This window comes from Elephantulus edwardii, unplaced genomic scaffold (assembly GCF_000299155.1).
Source record: "Elephantulus edwardii isolate Elephantulus edwardi_28Jun2011 unplaced genomic scaffold, EleEdw1.0 scaffold00115, whole genome shotgun sequence".
In the NCBI taxonomy this organism is placed as follows: Eukaryota; Metazoa; Chordata; class Mammalia; order Macroscelidea; family Macroscelididae; genus Elephantulus; species Elephantulus edwardii.
The window spans coordinates 10,240,366-10,257,719 of NW_006399865.1; the positions used below are offsets into that span (position 1 = coordinate 10,240,366).

General features: G+C 43.3%; 1 protein-coding gene across 2 annotated transcripts in view; it reads left to right on the plus strand.

Annotated features, from left to right (window-relative positions):
• The window catches only part of REPS2 (RALBP1 associated Eps domain containing 2), a 235,850-nt gene that overhangs the window by 197,869 nt on the left and 20,627 nt on the right, over nt 1-17,354 (plus strand). For both annotated transcript variants that reach the window (XM_006892403.1, XM_006892404.1), the window contains exon 14: nt 1,768-1,829. In XM_006892403.1, coding sequence (XP_006892465.1) covers nt 1,768-1,829 — 62 coding nt within the window. The remainder of the gene's footprint in view (nt 1-1,767; nt 1,830-17,354) is intronic.

Genomic DNA, 17,354 nt, shown 5'->3' on the forward strand with positions numbered 1-17,354 from the left:
GGGTGGGTTTTTTTGCCTGTTTTTTTTTCTGTCTTGAAAACCATTGTTTCCTGTGTTTTGTTCTAGTGTCTCTTGGCTGTGTGTTTATTTCTCTTAATTGTTTGCTTTTGGTTGTTTCATAGGGGCAGGTAAATCTATCTCCTCTGCCCTGTCTTGGAGGAATCACCGTGTTATTAAGAAGCAAAGCCTATCGTATCTGATGCATTCTTCTTTTGTTAATAAAGATTTGTTTAAATACTGATTGCACTCTGGTGCAATTGCTTGGCCTTTCCCTTAGAAATCAGCACAGATTTCTGTTTGTTTCATTTGGTTTTAAAGTAACTGGTCACTTAAGGGCCCAGTCTCTGAGGCCTCTGGGCACGAGGCGCCCTGAGATGGGTCATTCTTGAAAGCTTTAGTCATCTCTTCTGCTACATCCTTTGTTAGTTACCAGTGGCTGCTCAGGCCTTATCCCCTTTGGAGTTTTGACCCATCAATGCATTTCATAAATTTTAATGTGAGACAGATTGAGGCATGGCACATGGGCGCCCATGCCAGATCTCTGCACGGACTCGGAATGAACGTCTCCGTGGTGTGAAGTGAGTCACCTCGATGACAAGGCCTGGACTCCGTCTTCTAGCTTGTCAGATCCAGCAAGGACTAATCTGAGGTGATTCACCAAGTCTTTTGTGTTCTCCAGACATGGCTGTGATTCTCTTTTAAGGCCTAGGAAACAGTTCAACTATTCACACCCATATCAGAGATTTGCAAACACGGCCCCCAGCTCCATCAAACAGGAAGTGTTTTTCTGAGAAGACTTCGTAAAGAATGTGACCCACCTTGCCAATTTGTGATGCTCCACTTGTTCTTCACGCGTGATTGTGAGCTTTCTTTGCAATTTCACAGCATCTGCTTATTTTCATTGTTAAGCTACAATTCAGACATTCTTGGCCTAGTTCAGATTTTCTCTATATCTCATGAAATTTAAAAAAAAAATAGACCAAGACAGTCTCTCACAATTATCTTTTAAATATGGGGCCGGATATTTTTAGCAACCTGTGTAATTACTCCTGATAACAGGCATTTGAGAGAGGAGAGGAAATTGAAGTCCTTGAAACAGCCAGCCCATCCTTTCTGCCCTTCACCAGTGGCCTCCCCACTGCCGTGAGACCCTTGCAGGGGGCATCGCAGGCGGAGGAGCTGGGGGGTTTGGGGTTCCAGCTTCCCCAGTGTGTCCAGCCTGCTCACCGAGCTAATGAGCCTCATTATGGCCAGGAGCACGGGAGAAATAGGAGTGAAGGCAAAGGGCCGAGGTTATTTGAAATGAAATAATTGCCGTCAGGATAATGAGGACTAGCTTTGCTGTGCTAGGTTCCAAGCTCGTGATGAAAGGGTGTCTTAACCCCTCCCCTGTTTTATACTGTCTTAATCAAAGCAGAGGAAACTGGTGGCGCAGGGCTTGGAGGGTTCCACTGCTAACCCCCAGGCAACACTTGTCTTGGTGGTTCGAATCCACTCGCTCCTCCACAGGACAAAGGAGCACTTTCTTCCCATGCAATTTACAGCCTTGGAAACTGACTTCCCAACAAGAGAACACACAGCAGCCTGTGTGATCCTCGAGTTTGTGGCTAGTGTGAAAACGAGAGGGGGCTAGCAAGAGATACACTTGTCTTTATCATGAAGCCTTTAGGGGGCTTTGTGTTAAAGGCTACTGTTACCCAGTGGCAGGGGGTCGGGTTTTGTTTTTATCTGGAGTGGTCCTTAACAATGTGTTGTTTTTCTTTGCAGCCACCAAGACAGGCTCGCTGCCTCCGCCACCAGCGCTCCCTCCAAGACCTTGCCCATCGCAGGTAGGACAGAGTTGGGGTTTCCATAGATCATGTAGGGGAGATGTCAGACCATCGTGGGCCTTTAGAAGTAATGGCCACCACAGAACCCACGACTGAGATGACAGAGAGCCGAGAATGGTCGCGTTTCTCATCAGCCTGCTGCGGATAAGCAGAAGTTTCTTCCATGTGCGGGAGGTGGCTCTTGACTCTTGAGGGTCAAAAGTGGTCTTAACACAGAGAGGAATAGAAAAGGGGCTGGAGTGTGGGTTTTCTGTAGCGTGTCAGCAGTCTGGGTGTCTGTGTTTCCATCACATCTCAGGAGCTGTGGCAGTTCTCCATGCACTGAATAGAACTGGTCGTCATCGTGGAGTTGATTGTGAATAAGATTGTCTTCCCACTGGGTGATAGGCTGCTGCAGTGGGAGTGGAAGGTTGTGCCACCCAAATCTGTCCTACCTAGAAATGAAGGTGGCCTCCTTTACAACTGCTGCTTTGGCCTTACCCATCAGCACTTTCGATGAGTTGAAAATGCGAGGCAGCAGCGATGCCATCAAGGCCCCTTCCGTTAGTTCCTGCCGAAGATTTTTAATCTGTAGCTCATGGCAGAACAGCTTCAGTTTGCTCGGCTCCACAGTCAACACTCCTGGCACCAGCAGCCAGGAAATAAAAAAACGTATCGTGATGGGAAAGTCTGCTGTTAAGGACCTCTCTAAAGTACTCAAGAGCAACGGTGTCTCTCTGGAGACTAAGGTGCACCTGATACAGGCCATGGTCTTTGCAATCGCTTGTTATGCATCAGAGAGCTGGACAATGACTAGGGAGGATAGAAGGAGAATTGACGCCTTTGAGCTGTGGTGCTGGAGAAGAGTATTGAATGTACCCTGGACTGCCAAGAAAACAAACAGATTCATCCTAGAGAGGGTTAAACCAGGCTACTCCTTGGAGGCAAATATACTGGGGCTTCGTCTGACATACTTTGAACATGTTGTAAGGAGAGACAGGTCTTTAGAGAGGGACAGCATGCTGGGTAGCGTAGAGGGATAGTGCAGGAGGGGAAGACCCTCTATGAGGTGGATTGATTCAGTGACTGGGGTAATCGGGATGGGTGTGTCAGAGGCAATGCGATTGGCACAGGATAGAGCAGGGTTTAGGGCTGTTGGGCATAGGGTCGCTGTGAGTTGCTAACGACTCGATGGCACATAACAACAACAACAACAACATGGCAAAACATGGTGAGCATTTTAGAAATGGTCGGTAAGTCCTGCTTTTAGAGCATCAGAGGTCTGTAGTGGCCACTCAGAGGGCCCCAGACCACTAGAGATGCGGAGACCGTGGGACACTGGCTGCGTGCTTCAACTTAGAGGGATGATTCAGGGCCCTCTTCTTCTGGACCCACAGGTGAAGCCCCTTTGTCACTATTCCAGGCTTGGCTCTGAAAGACACGGTCCATTTGGAAATGCTGGTGATAGTTAGACAACATGGTGAGCATAATGGGTGACAGTGAATGGCTGAAGGGACAAGGGTCCAGTTGTAAATATTTTACTTCAATAAAAGAAAAAATATTGTTTAACCATTCAGCAAATAATTATTGAGTCCCTGCTATATAAACAATACCAAGCTTTAGCTCCATCCTAAGGCTTTCTTGGGATGTAATATTTTTCTCATTTAAATTATTATCTCTGTTTATCAAGCATCTACAGTATACCAGGCTTTCAGCTAAGTGCCTTCAACATTATGTAATTTTCACCACAACCCTATGAAGCAAGCAGGTCTTAATAGCACCCCATCTTTATAAATAGAGCAGGTAGGGGGATAGTGAAAAAGGAGAGAATGCCCTTCTTTTTTTAAAGAAACAAAAATTTATTTTAATGACGAGAATGTCCTTCTTGTAGGTGAGGAAATTGGGATATAAAGAGGTAAAACACATCACCAAGGAGACGTGACTAGTCCAGCCAGTGCTTTGACTGAAGGCAGCCTCTTTCGCCCCCCACCCCCGCCTCCGCTCCCCATCTCTGTGTCAGCGACTGTTGCTCCAGGATGATCCCCAGAGCCAAGAATAGAGGCCTTTGGTTGGCACAGGTGAAAAGTCACATGCCTACGATCAAACTATGACACAGTCCCACTCTGTCATGGAGTCCACACAAGTCAGATTCGATTCAGTGGTGGCTACCAACAGCTACAACAAGAAGATGCCAGGGGGCTTCTTCTTTGCACTGTGAACAAACCAGAGCTTTGTCAGAAGAGGAGGAGAAGACATTCCAAGCCTGCTTACCTCCCGGCTGCTGCTCTTAAAATTGAACGCACGCAAGGCCTGTCTGAAAGAGCTTTCATGCTCCATGCCCATCCTGCTCCTGCGTTGCCAATTGCAGGAGTCAGTGCCTGGAAGGGAACCCCGATGCTGCTGTGAGCCGTCCTCCCTGCCTACTCTGGGGCTTAGTGACGGGAATGTGACGGAAGACGAGGTCCTCTCCTGTCCGCAGTCATGACAGAGTCTGGTCTCTCTTTTCTTCCAGGTTTCACAGCACAGTGTCAACAGCGAGCCCAGTGCTCAGGCCAAGCCTCCAGCCCAGCAGTCCAGCCACGGGGAGTTCCGGCTGCAGGAGCAGGTGCGTAAAGGTGCAGGCAGCCCATCCCCTACCTTGCCACCCCCTCTGTGTCTGCTCTCTCCACTGTAAGTGGGACACCAAGATGCACCATGTACTACTGTCCTGAGTAGTAGATAGCCTTTGTGCCGACTATGACAGATTGCTAATGTTTTTCCTAAAAATCTCACCTGTCCTTCCCCTTCCCCCCCCCACCATGGGATACCTCTTTCTTGTCGTCCTTTGCAAACTACTTGTGAGAATAGTCTTCTAGGGGAGATCAATGTGTAAGAATTTACAGAATGCAGTCATTATACACCTCGCTGGGCTCTGAAGTCCCAGGATATAGGAACCTGGTAGTTTGCTAAACCTGACAGTTAACTATCTTTTTATTTATAAAATACCCATTAGAACACATAGAATTAATAGTTATGAAACATTATATATATTATATACCAGTATATATATTATATACCAGCCTTAAGATATTGCTAAGAGCTTTCCCAGAGTTTCTGACCTGTCTTTACATCCTGACATGATGTGATGAAGCTGATTTGAACCAGCTCAGTCATGGCCAACAAAGTGAAATTAGAACAGATCCAATATTTAAACATTTTATAGTAATTAGAATGGTGGAAAATGATGAGTTGAAGCCCTTGGAAGGAAGACTCCAAGAGGTGTAGTGAATCCATTAGAAACTGAAGGTGGGAGACTGGATTATTGCTAGGTTTGTGGAACGTGACACACATTCAAAGTGCTATGATCTACGCACCATCTTTAAACAGCACACCGTTGTTTCAAACTCTGCTTGTCAAGAGATTGAGTCACTATGCAACATGTATATACGACCCTTGTTTTCTAAGAGATTACATTTCTAGTGAGTCATCAACCTATAATTCTTCCTGTTCCCGTCCAGTCACATTTTACAAATTCAAGTCTCTCTGGTTTTGCTTTCAAAGCCTTGGGATAAAGTTGAATTTTATACCTGATACCTATCATTTCTCTTAGAGGCATTGAAAAGGAACTAGTTGAAAGAATTGAGAAGGTCATTGATTTGGATTTCAAGTTGTTTTGTTTTTAGTTTGTTGTTTTCTTTCTTACTTTTCTGTTGTTTATCTTGTTTAATTACTCTCTCATCAAATCATTTCAGATATTTCACAGCAAGTCTTAATTATAGAGAATTCAAACACTCTGAGTACCTCTTTTACTATGTTTATTTTCTTAAAAAAGTTTTTTTTTATACTGGTTTACATACAAAATTCATAAAGTTCATATACACTGTTTTTCACACCAGGTCTTTTCCTTTTCCTTTACCGATCCTTCCCTCCACCCATCAAATTGTGTGGCCCTCTGTTTATTATGCTTAATTTTTTTAATTTTATTTTTTATTTTATCATTTTTTTGCGTGTACCGTCAAATCAGAACTGACAGGCACAGGAGGAGATTGTTCCTCCTCCTCCAGCAGAGCATCTGGTGGATTCGAACCATGCGCCTCTGAGATTGCAGTGCAGTTTCTTGCCACTAGGCCACCAGAGCTCGCTTGTGCTTAAATTTTTAAAAAACATTTCCTCTTTTGAGGACACCAGAAATTATTTGTGTGTGTATATATATTTAAATGTATATATTTAAATGGGGTTTGAAAACATAGCACCATCATCAAGTGATGAAGGGAAGAAAAAGAAACCAGCTGTAATGAATATGACTGTACTTCTTAACCACTCTGAAAAGATATTAAAATGAAGCCTAGGGATTTTGGGAGGAGAGGATTACATTTTTTGTTTTATTGAACTTGATGAGTGGCCAAGACTAGATTGCAGTAAACAAAAAACCAGTTTGACCCCTTTCACAAGGAGGTCTATTTGAAAAAAGGATGTTTCAGGCCTAAGTACCTCAGAGAAAGGAGTTTGTACATCTGCAGATACAAGTACAAGGTGTATCTATTTTTGTCTGCATTCACCAGACCTGTACCTCCTCTTTTATCAAGTGAGAGATGAGGTGCAAGTTTCCAGCATAAAATACGATTGCGCTGGCCCCTCCTTGGGCTGAGCACCACAGTGATCTGAGCATCTGGATTCATTTACACAGCCAGGGCCCTGGAGTTCAGAAAAGGAATCCTCTCAAGGAAACAGACCGTTTCTTATTTTTCATACAAGAGGTGAGAGCGAGGCGAAACAAGGGACTAGAGGAAAGAGTCAAGTGGTGTGTGGACCACGTTTCTGGTGGGAAGGCTAGAGACCAGAACAGAACTGGGTATTTTGGTTGTGCTCAGAAGTGACACTTTTTTTTTAATTACAATCCCATAGCATCAGTATGGATGGTGAAGAGATTGAGATAGTTAACAGTTTTAGTTTACTTGGTTCCACAGTCAACACTCTTGGTAACAGCAGCCAGGAAATCAGGAGACAAATTGCATTGGGAAAGTCAGCTGTCAGGGACCTCTCAAGAGTACTGAAGAGCAACGACGTCAGACTGGAGACTAAGGTGCGCCTGATCCAGGCAATAGTCTTCACAATTATGTGCTGTGCATCAGAGAGTTGGACAGTTAATAGAGATGATAGAAAGATAATTGATGCCTTTGAGCTGTGGTGCTGGAGAGGAGAGAGTGTTGAATATACCATGGACTGCTAGGAGAACAAACATGTTTGTCCTGGAGAGGGTGAAGCCAGAATGTTCCCTGGAGTCAAGGATTCTGAAGCTTCATCTGACATAATTTGGGCATGTTGCAAGGAGGGACTGGTCCTTGGAGAAGGACATCATGTTTGGCAGAGTGGAGGGGCGGCGCAGGAGAGGAAGACCCTCGATGAGATGGATCGATTCTGTGAGTGGAGTGGTGGGAATGAATGTGTCAGAGATGGCGAGGTTGACACAAGATAGAACGGCATTTAGGGCTCTTGTCGCTATGAGTCGCAGGTGACTTGATGGCATATCACAACAACATAGCATAAATTATTCAAAAGAGAGGAGCCTAAATATATGTTGTTATTGTTTGGTGCCGTCGAGTCATAGACGACTCATAGCGACCCTATGAACGAATGGCCTGAGCACTGTTCGTACATAGAGTTTCCGGAGGCAAGCCATTTCGGAAGTGGCACACAACAAGTAAAAAAAAAAAAGTACAGTGAGAGTCAACTAAATGTACTAGCCAACTGTGGGTATAGAAACAGGCGGAGTTGCTACTTATTCCGAATGTCTACGCCTGTGAAGGTTCTTTTTGGTCCTTCAATAGCTACATCCCTTTAATAGGATTGATGTCGTGCCAACATTTTTTTTTTATGACATTGTGTGTTTGAGCCAGGGTTTCAGTGTCATTATCTTTAATAAAGAACAGATTAGAGGCCGTGAAGGTTTATCTCTCCAGTGTTATATTACCACTCCCCCCTTTGGCGAATTGAGGCTTCTGGAAGACTAATGTGATCAGAATTTACCTGTTCCTCACGCTCTCAAGGTCCTGCTCAGGAAATATCAATGCTTTTCAGCTTGATGAGACAGAGAAATGAAAATGAGAGTGAATTGGAAAGAAACGGGAGAACTTGACTGCTCAGAAGGCCGAGGGGATGAGTACTTGACGACAGAAACAGAAGATGTAGAGACAGCGAGTGAGAGAGACCGGGAGCGAAGTGTCTAGGCAACAAGCACTCACTTGTGGCTGCCTGGATCTCATCTGCAGAGGCTGACGAGGGGAGGCCAGGGGAATTCTTACAGCGCTCCAGGTTACTGGACTGGGGCCAGGGTAGAGCACCACCGGATGAAGGCAGGAGGAAGGACTGGTCAGAGAAAGCTTTGAGGATTGAAGGGATGGATTTCATGACTATTGGGCCACGAGCTCCTGTTGAGGGGAGCGGGAGACCCAAGATCAGATTGAGAGGTGTACCCGGACCTTGTAGGGGGCAAGAGATCATGAGAGATGGCTTGAGAATATTGAACTTTTGAGAATGCCTGATGTCTACAGGGCCTCGCTTCGTGCTACAGAGCCTCTGCGCACCATTTAGAAAGACTGTCCCTGAAACAGATGAGGGAGAGAACTGTTTAAAAGGGATATGCGGTTAGGTATTATTGTCACGACAGGAGTCCAGAACGAAGGCTGCATAGTGGAGCGGACCTGGGGGGAGGGATTGTATAAAAATGAACGAGTTTTTCTTTTACTTTTCAAAGAGAAGAGCAAACTGGGGGTGAGGGGTGGGCATGGAGAAAAGTGCAACAATGAATGAATGGAAATCCAAAGTCTCTGTAAATTTTCATTAAAATTAATAATAATAATAATAAAAAGAGAGGGGAAAAAAAAGATTGTCCCTGAACACTAGTCTGGGAAGGGACCTCAGCTTCCTCTCCACCAGTTCCTTGGAACTGAACTCGACTCAACAGAGCTGCTGTCTCAAAAGGAAAAAAGGAAAAATTTAACGCCCCATACATTTTTCTTGTTACCTTTTTTTAAAAAAAAAATTATCCTGTAATTCCAGTAAATTAATATACAGTTGATGATAAAATTACTTTGAGAGAAACAAAGAGATTCATAACTCTCCTTTTGGGGGGTGGAGATTAGTGTGAATGTCAGACTCTTACAGGGTTAGCTAATTTGTTTATTGTAAAGGTATAGATATATCTATATATGTCTCTGGTCTGCCAAGTCAGTGTTCTTTACATGTATAATTCAATTATATCAGTTATGTTAGTCATATTATGTATAATTGTTGCCAAATATTACATCGTCCTAAATGAAAAGCCACTGCTTCTTAACCAAACCTAATTTTTAAATGTAAAGTTTATTAAATCATAACATATGTACTGAATCCATTCTATTTTGATTATATATATGTGGTTTTGTGCCATTGAGTCGCCTACGACTCATAGCGACACTATGTATAGCAGCTCTGAAGCCTGCCCTGTCCTGAGCCAGTCTCACTGACTCCAACATACCTACTCCAATTGCTGTAGTCACTGTATTAATTGATCTCATCCGGGGTCTTTGTCTCCTGTGCTGTCCTTCAACCCTTCCAAGCATGATGTCTGTTCTCCAAGGACTGGTCCCTCCTGGCCACATGCCCAAAGTATATAAGACAGCTTCAAAATCCTAGCCTCCAAGGAGAAAGTTGGTTTCACTCTCTCCAAGACAGACCTATTTGTTTTCTTGGCAGTCCAAGGTATGTTCAAGACTCTTCTCTAGCATCACAACTCAAAGGTATTCATTCTTCTTCTGTCATCTTTAGTCATTATCTAGCTTTCTGAGAGATATATATTTAGATACACACACATATATACATATATACACACACACATAAATATATGCATACATACATTTATCTACATATCTTTCTGAAGACATTTACATTCTAACCATTTTAAGTGTGTAATTGATTGACATTTATTACAGCCCTGTGTTGTACAACCATCACTATCCATTGTCAATGTTTTTCATTCCTATAAATAAGAATTCTGTGCCCCTTAACTAATAACTTCCAGTTTTCCAGGTCTGCAGCTCCTGTAACCTTTCTCTCTCAGCATTTGCTCAGGCTAGATCTTTCCTATGAGTGGTGGTATGCCGTGTTTAGCCTTTTTGTATGTAGCTTACTGCACTCAGCACACTTCCAAAGTTCATCTATGTTATAGCAGCTAGCAGGACTTCAATTCTTTCTTCAATTCTTTCTATGACTGAGCAATATGCCAGTGTATTTGTGTAGAGACCGCACTGTGTTTTCCCACTCACCTGTTGACGGCACTTGATTTGTTTCTAGCTCTTGGCCCTTGTGAATAGTGCTGTCATGGGCACTGGCATAGATGTATCCATTTGAGTCCCTGCTTTTCGGTTCTTTGGGGCATGACTGTAAGAGTGGAGTTGGAGGGGCTTGTATCTTAATTCTGTATTTCATTTTCTGAGTGAAAATTCTTGCCCATAGCTGTTGTACCATTTTACAGCCCCACCAGTAATGGGTGAGCATTTCAGTTTCTCTACATTCTCACCAACACACAGTCTTCCGTTTTTCCAACAATAGCCATCTTGTGTGGATAAAGTGGCATAAATCCAATTTTAACACATACAGAAATTTTAAGTAAAATGACATTTTTAGCTCCTAGGCAACTTTCAAACAGGTATAAAAAATAGCAAAAGCTGTTGTTGTACATAGAATGCCTACTCATATATTCCAGAAGCCCAGAATAAGAGGTACATTGTAAAGAGGACTGGGGGAGGGGAGGGAGTTAACTGGGAAACAATGAATGATTTTTTTTTAATGAACTGAGGGAGAGGGAAGAGAGTGAGAGGCAGTAAAATGTGCAACAAGGAATGATTGAAAACCCAACTTTTCTGTAAACTTTCGTCAAAATTTTAAAAAGTATTAAAAAAAAGGCAAGAAATGTTCCTGAAATATAAACAATACAGAAATGTCACAGCTGCTAACATTTCAGAACATTTTTTTAAAAATCAGATTACAATTTTAAAAAATCCGATTACAATTCAGTGGATATACATCAGATACCAATGAGATATTTTGCTGTGACCTTATGTACTATAAATCACTGACTCACCTAAATGTACTGCCCATCTACCTAAAGCATCTTTGTGAACTTTCAGAATCATACACTGCATCCTAAATTTTATTCCTTCAAAGAAAACATAATAGATATCAAGAGATACCTCTTTATGCATAGATTTAAAAACTCAGAATCATTCGGAAGTAAATTTATAGCTGCCAACTTCCGTTTCTTCCAGAGTAGTATTCTGTTGTGCTCCACAGGGCATTAGCTGAAAAGAATAGTGACTAATGAGTATTTCAGTGATTAGGGGACGAAGATAATGACGAGGAATTCACCTTCACCCGTGATAACGAAAGAACATAATGGAAAGTAGTTTTACAGTATGCTGAATGCAGTGATGTGAATGTGCATGTCTGCGGTCTTGTTCTGGGCTCTGCCATGGCAGCGGAATACCTTTATGAGGAGTAAATAATTAGTCCCAGAGACCTATTGCCTTGTCTGTAAAATGAGATGGGGCTAGAAGGATCCTTCGAGCTCTAAAGTCTCCAATGCTATTTTATTTTCATCTGTCCAAGAAAAACGATATTGCACCTTTAAGTGAAATATCATAAAATACAAATGAAAGGGCAAGATAACATAGACCGGTTACCACCCCCCACCACTACCACTCCTCCCTGTAAAGTACAAATGAAGCCCCTGGATACGATCTAGTGAAAAAGGACTTTGAAATCTGGGAAGAAGACAGTGGATTGGCTAGGCCTTAGGGCTTGAGGAATGGCCCAGCAGTGAGTTCACTGGGCTTTCCTTTCCTCTCCCACAAATCCCGGATTGAACCCTTGAGAAGCCTGCAACCACCATGGACACCCCGGGACGAGTCTGTGCATTAGCTGGGGGACTGGGACCAGGGTAGCCAAGCTAGATGGCAACTTCGCCCTCTGCTGTTTATTGTTACTGCTGTGGAGACTTCCACTCTCCCTCCACTGTTGGCTCCTTCCAAGCACATTTGTCCTTTCACCAGAATGGCTGTGAAAAGGTTCTTTTTTTTATGTTCTTTCCATCCCACTGGCACAAGTTTTAATTTCTTTATTACAGGAGACACCAGTGCTCACTTCCCAGTTAGAAAAGTGTGTATTTCATTTTAGAGCATTGTGGTAGGCTCTCGCGCTCGCGCTCGTGCTCGCTTTCCACAGAATTTGCTTCTTGACTTTGTTTCTGTTTTCTTCTCGTTTACCAGTTAGCTCTTTGTTGGTCCATCAACCTGCCTTGTACTTCTAGGAATAACTCCTTCCCCTTTTCATCTCTTGTTTTCAGTGAGACAGTCCTGAGTCACATCTTCATCTCCCAGACTAATAATACTTTGTACAGCTGTGCACAACCCTGCCTTCAAAGGGGGAACAAAAGGATAGAAGTTGTAGCCCAATAGAGAGTTCTTTGTGCACACCAGTATTGTTTTGTGGCGTGCATGAACCACAGAGGCTTTGTGACTGTTCATCTCGTCTACGTATTTAGCAAGCTCGTCAGTGGTGCTTATATGCAAACCACCCTCCTAAGTGCTGCAAAGCTGTTAATTTCTTTGTTGCTTATACATCTGTGTGCAGTGAGCTCTGGTGCCCCGAGTTTATTTATTTTGCAGATATGTAAACCCAAGGCCAGAGATAACTTCTGGAACTTGCTGGGGTCTCCCGTGGCAAGGAGGAATTCAAGCTGTCATCTTGGCCTTGGAGTCCCAGCCCTCTCTCTGCTATGCTGAGAAACCTTATCTGAGAATTAGTTTAATAATCTCTTAACATCTGAGTTTATATCTTAATTATCTATATCAGTGATACGATTCCTTTTGTGAAACCTTTTAATGTAGCCTGAACCCCACAACTATTGATACTTGTCTTTTTTCTTTTTCTTCTAATGTGATTGTGTCTGAAAGATGCCAGAAGTTCATGTGGCGATTTGTCAGTTAGCAACCGAATGTGCTCACCACACAGCCACCCTTTGCTGAGCACGATCAGAGCACAACGGGTGCCATGTGATTTTTACCCTGTAGTACATCCCGTCCATGCCTCCCCTCTGAAAGCAGCCATGTCTAGCATGCTGTTTACATGGAACGGGAACATATTCCATGTGTTTCACCCCATTTTCTCATGCTTGATCACCAAAGTGTGTATGTTGTATCTGTCACGACTGATGAGAGAGCCCCGTTTACCCTCAGGGGTTCAGAAGGGATTTGTTTATGGGTCCTGGGAAGTTGAATTCTTACTTCTCTTGTCTACCCCACCTCCACTGCACAGTGACAGCCAACAGGAGGTACTGCGAAGTGTCAGGAGAGGGGTCTGTGTGGAAACGGGGCATCATGGGAGGGTGCCCAGCTGTGTGATGGTGTTGATAGAAAAGGACAGGGGGAGGGCAACCAGGCATAGGACGCAGTGAGGTGACCTGAGGGAACAGTCAAGAACATGGGGTTAGAGTTCAGATCTCTGTCTCTTACTGGCTGTGTGGTTTTAATATATAAACACACACAGAATTTGTGCTGGAGGTCAAAGGTTACTTTAGTCTTCCATTCAATAGTTCACACACAGGTTGTCCAGTAACCTTGGTTACGATTCCCTCAGTACGTTGATACTCTCCCCATTGCCACCCTGGGTTTCCTGTTTCCATTCATTCCGTCCCCCTGCCTGTCCCTTCCTTCTCAGAGCTTAGGGGCAGACATTGCCCTTTTGGGATCTTATATTTGGTTGTTCTGGGAAGCACACTCCTCTTAGGTGGTGATGATTTCATAGGTCAGTCTGTAGTCTCCAGGAGCAGCCTCAGCTCCAAGGGAGCAGGTTGTCTTTAGTCATTGTCAGAATATTCCAGGAGAAGGTTTGATGCCTTTGAGTTGTGGTGTTGGAGAAGAGTGCTGAGTATCCCATGAACTGGAAAAAGTATCAACAGGTATGTCTTGGAGAAAGTGGAGCCAGAGTGCTCCTTAGAGGCAAGGATGGCGAAGCTTCGTCTCATATACTTTGGGCATGTTGCTGGGAGAGGCTATTCTTTGGAGAGAAACGTCACACTTGGAAAGATGGATGGTCAGCAATAGAGAGGAAGACCCTCAACAGGATGGATTGACACAGTGACTGCAGCAGTGGGCTCAAGTGTGTCAGAGATGATGAGGATGGCACAGGACAGGGCAGAGTTCAGATCCGTTGTTTATAGAGTCGCTAAGAGTCATACTTGACTTGAAGGCACTTGACAGCAACAGCATTACTTCTATTGCAGGATTGATTGTTCTTTGTTCTTGCAGACCTCTCTGTGTCTGCCTTGGACACGTTGTGTGGCTCTGTCTCCAAAATGAAAACATGTCTACTACCTAGTTTTGGATTCTCCCTCTCTCCCTCTCTCTCTCCTTTCCATCCCTGGTAACCATCAATGAATGTTTCTTTCTGTGTGCAAATCTGTTTTTTACTTTTAAGCAACATTTGTCCTTCTATGATGGACTTAATTACACTCAGCATCATGGCCTCAAGATGAATTCTCACCATAGGGTGTTTGGCTAATTCATCATTATTCTCTGCCCTTGCTCACTATCCATTGTATGTTTTCCACCACAGTTTGTTTATCCATTCGATTATTTTTTTAAGCATTGTATTATGCCAGTTTTTAGATTTCTTTCATCTTTTTGTTGTTGTGAATACTGCAGTGAACACAGATGTGCATGTATCTATTTGTGTTATAGCTCTTCTTTGTCTGAGACATAGTCCTAGCAATGATACTGCTGGATTGTATGGTATTTTTATTGTTAGCCTTTTAAGGAAGTGCCATACTGCTTTCTATAGTGCTTGCACCATTTTACAGCCTGACAGACTATATCTTAGCGTTTTAATTTCCCCACATCCTCTCCAGCATTTGTTGCTTTCCGTTTTGATTTGCATTTCTATAATGACTGTATGGACTCATGATCTATATAGTATGTTTTCACGTGTTTGTTAATCTTCTTGGGAAAAGCATCTGTTCATAGCTTTGCCCATTTAAAATTGGAATTGTTTGTCTTTTTGCTGTTGAAGTATTAATGTTTTCTATACATTTAAGAGATTAGGACCTTGTCTGATTTATCATTTTACCAACAAATTTCTTCGTAGTCTATAGGTCTTTTTTTTTTTTACTCTCCTGGAAAAGTCTTTTGATGCACAACAAATTTTATTTTTAGGAGGCTCCAGTTACCTAGTTTATCTCCTGCTGTTTGTGCATTATTAGTTAGATTTTATAATCTAGTCTTGCTATAGTTTGGGGCCCCTAGCTTTGTTACCTGTGTTTTCATCTATGAGCATTATCGTTTTAGGCTTAACATGTAGCTCAATGATTAATTTCTAATTAGTTTATGTGTATGGTGAGAGATGTGGATCATGTTTCATTGCTTTGCAAATGAGTATCCAATTTTGCAAGCTTATTTATTAATGAGAGTATCTCTTTTCACTTAATGGACTTTGACCTTCTATCAAAGATCAACTGCCCATAGCCAGATGCATTGCTTCTGTCTCTTAATTCTGTTCTATTGGCCTTTGTGGTTTTTATCAGTACGAAGCTCTTTTGATAACTGTGTATGTATATTGGATTCTGAGATTGGTATGTGTGAGAATTCCTTCTGTTTTCTTGTTCTTGAATAATATTTGACCCAGCTGGGTTCTCTTTCTTCCTCATATATAGTTGGAGATGAGTTTTTCCATTTTGTGAAAGAATATTTTCGGGAATGTGATTTGGATTGTATTGCATCTATAGATTGCTTTGGGTAATAATAGTAATTTTATAATGCTGAGTCTTCCTATCCATGAACATAGACTGGTTTTTGTCCGGGTAGCTCTCTTTGGTTGGCTGTGTGACTTTGAGCAAGTTACCAAGTTTTTTTGTGTCTCCAGTTCATCTTATGTAAAATGGGGATAATGGTAGTGTCACCTTTCATAGGATTGCCATGCTGATTAAAGGAGTTGATATCAGCACCTGGCATGTAGTGAAACTTTAACAACAATGAAGTAATAATAATTTATTGTAATTATTATTTTTATGGTGCCAGTAAATCAAGGACAGGGTCTACTTGGTGAAGGTACATGCACAGACTCAGGATCGCTGGATATTCAGGGTCTCAGGCCCAGAATAAGGGTTGGAATGGCTTACAGAGCCACTCAGTATCTCACACTCTCCCACCTCTGAGCCCTCTCAGGGGCTGGGCCTCTGCCCACATCAGACCCACCTGCGAGGCCAGTGTAAACCATCCCTTGGCTTCGTCAGTACCACAAGTGGGAAGTGGAACTGGTGGAAACAGGCTTTGATCTTTGAGTCCTCTGTGGTATTTTCCCTTGAGGACTTTGTCTGACAAAGACACTGTGTCTTGGAGACCGCAGTTGTAAAACCCGGAGTGGATATCCTGTTTTCAGTGGGCAGCCTAGCATGCCCTTTTGTGGTGGGTTCTGCTGACCTGTCGTCATGGCGTGTGGATTCCCTGGGTCAGGTGAGAGCTGTTTTTAGAGCAAGTGAATGATTTCCTTCTCGGGCGCTGTTTCAGTACTGTCACAGAATAGCATGCTGTTAGAGCAGTGAAACACCCATCTCATTTACATTTAGCTTGTGCCACTAGGTGGCACTTTAAGGACATGACAAGGGATAGACACTTTATTTTCCTTTTCATTGAAGCCTGGGGAGCTTGAAGGTAGTTCTGGTGGCTTAAGGGGTAAGGAGTTGTGCTGCCAACCTAAAAGCCTGCGGTTTGAGTCTGCCAGCTGCTCTGTGGGAGAAAGACGGGCCGTCGTTCCCTTCCGTGTGATTTACAGCATCTGTAAACCTGCCGGAGGGTCAGCTAGGAGTTGGTTCCGGTTCGATGACTCATAACAACAACAACATGGGAAGCTCTGGTGGCATAGTCTGTAGGGAGTGGCACTGCTGATATAAAGGCCACATCTCTTTGGTGGTTCTGATCCATCAGCTACGCTGATGGGCAGTCTCGTCCTGTGTGATTCACAACCTAAGAAGCCCAGTGGAGCTCTGAGTCATTTCCAAATCACCCGCAATGACTTTGAGTTTGATTGGAAGTCTCATATGCAGAGAGAGAAATATTCATTGAGTGTGTGACCCCGTGGATTTTCCCCAGTTGAATACATTCTTGTAATCAGCACCCAAACCAAGAAACAGTATTATTCGCGCCCTAGAAGCCCCCGGCTTGTACCACTTGTGTGCTTACTAGGCCCACTTAGGGTTACCACTGTTGGGACTTTTCACAGCCAAGATGAATTTTGCCTGTTTCATGTATTACATGAACAGAATCAGGTTGTTGTGGTTGTATGCCCGTGAGTTGGAACCAAATCAGAGATGGCCCTCCAGCAATTTTCAGGGGCTGTCAATCGCATGAGGGGCAGGTTTTCAGGGGCTGTCAGTCGCGCAAGGGGAGATTGCTCATCCTTTTCCCATGAAGCACCTTGTGGATTCTAATCACATGCCTTTGAAATCGTGGCACAACTTCTTAGCACTTGGCCACCAGA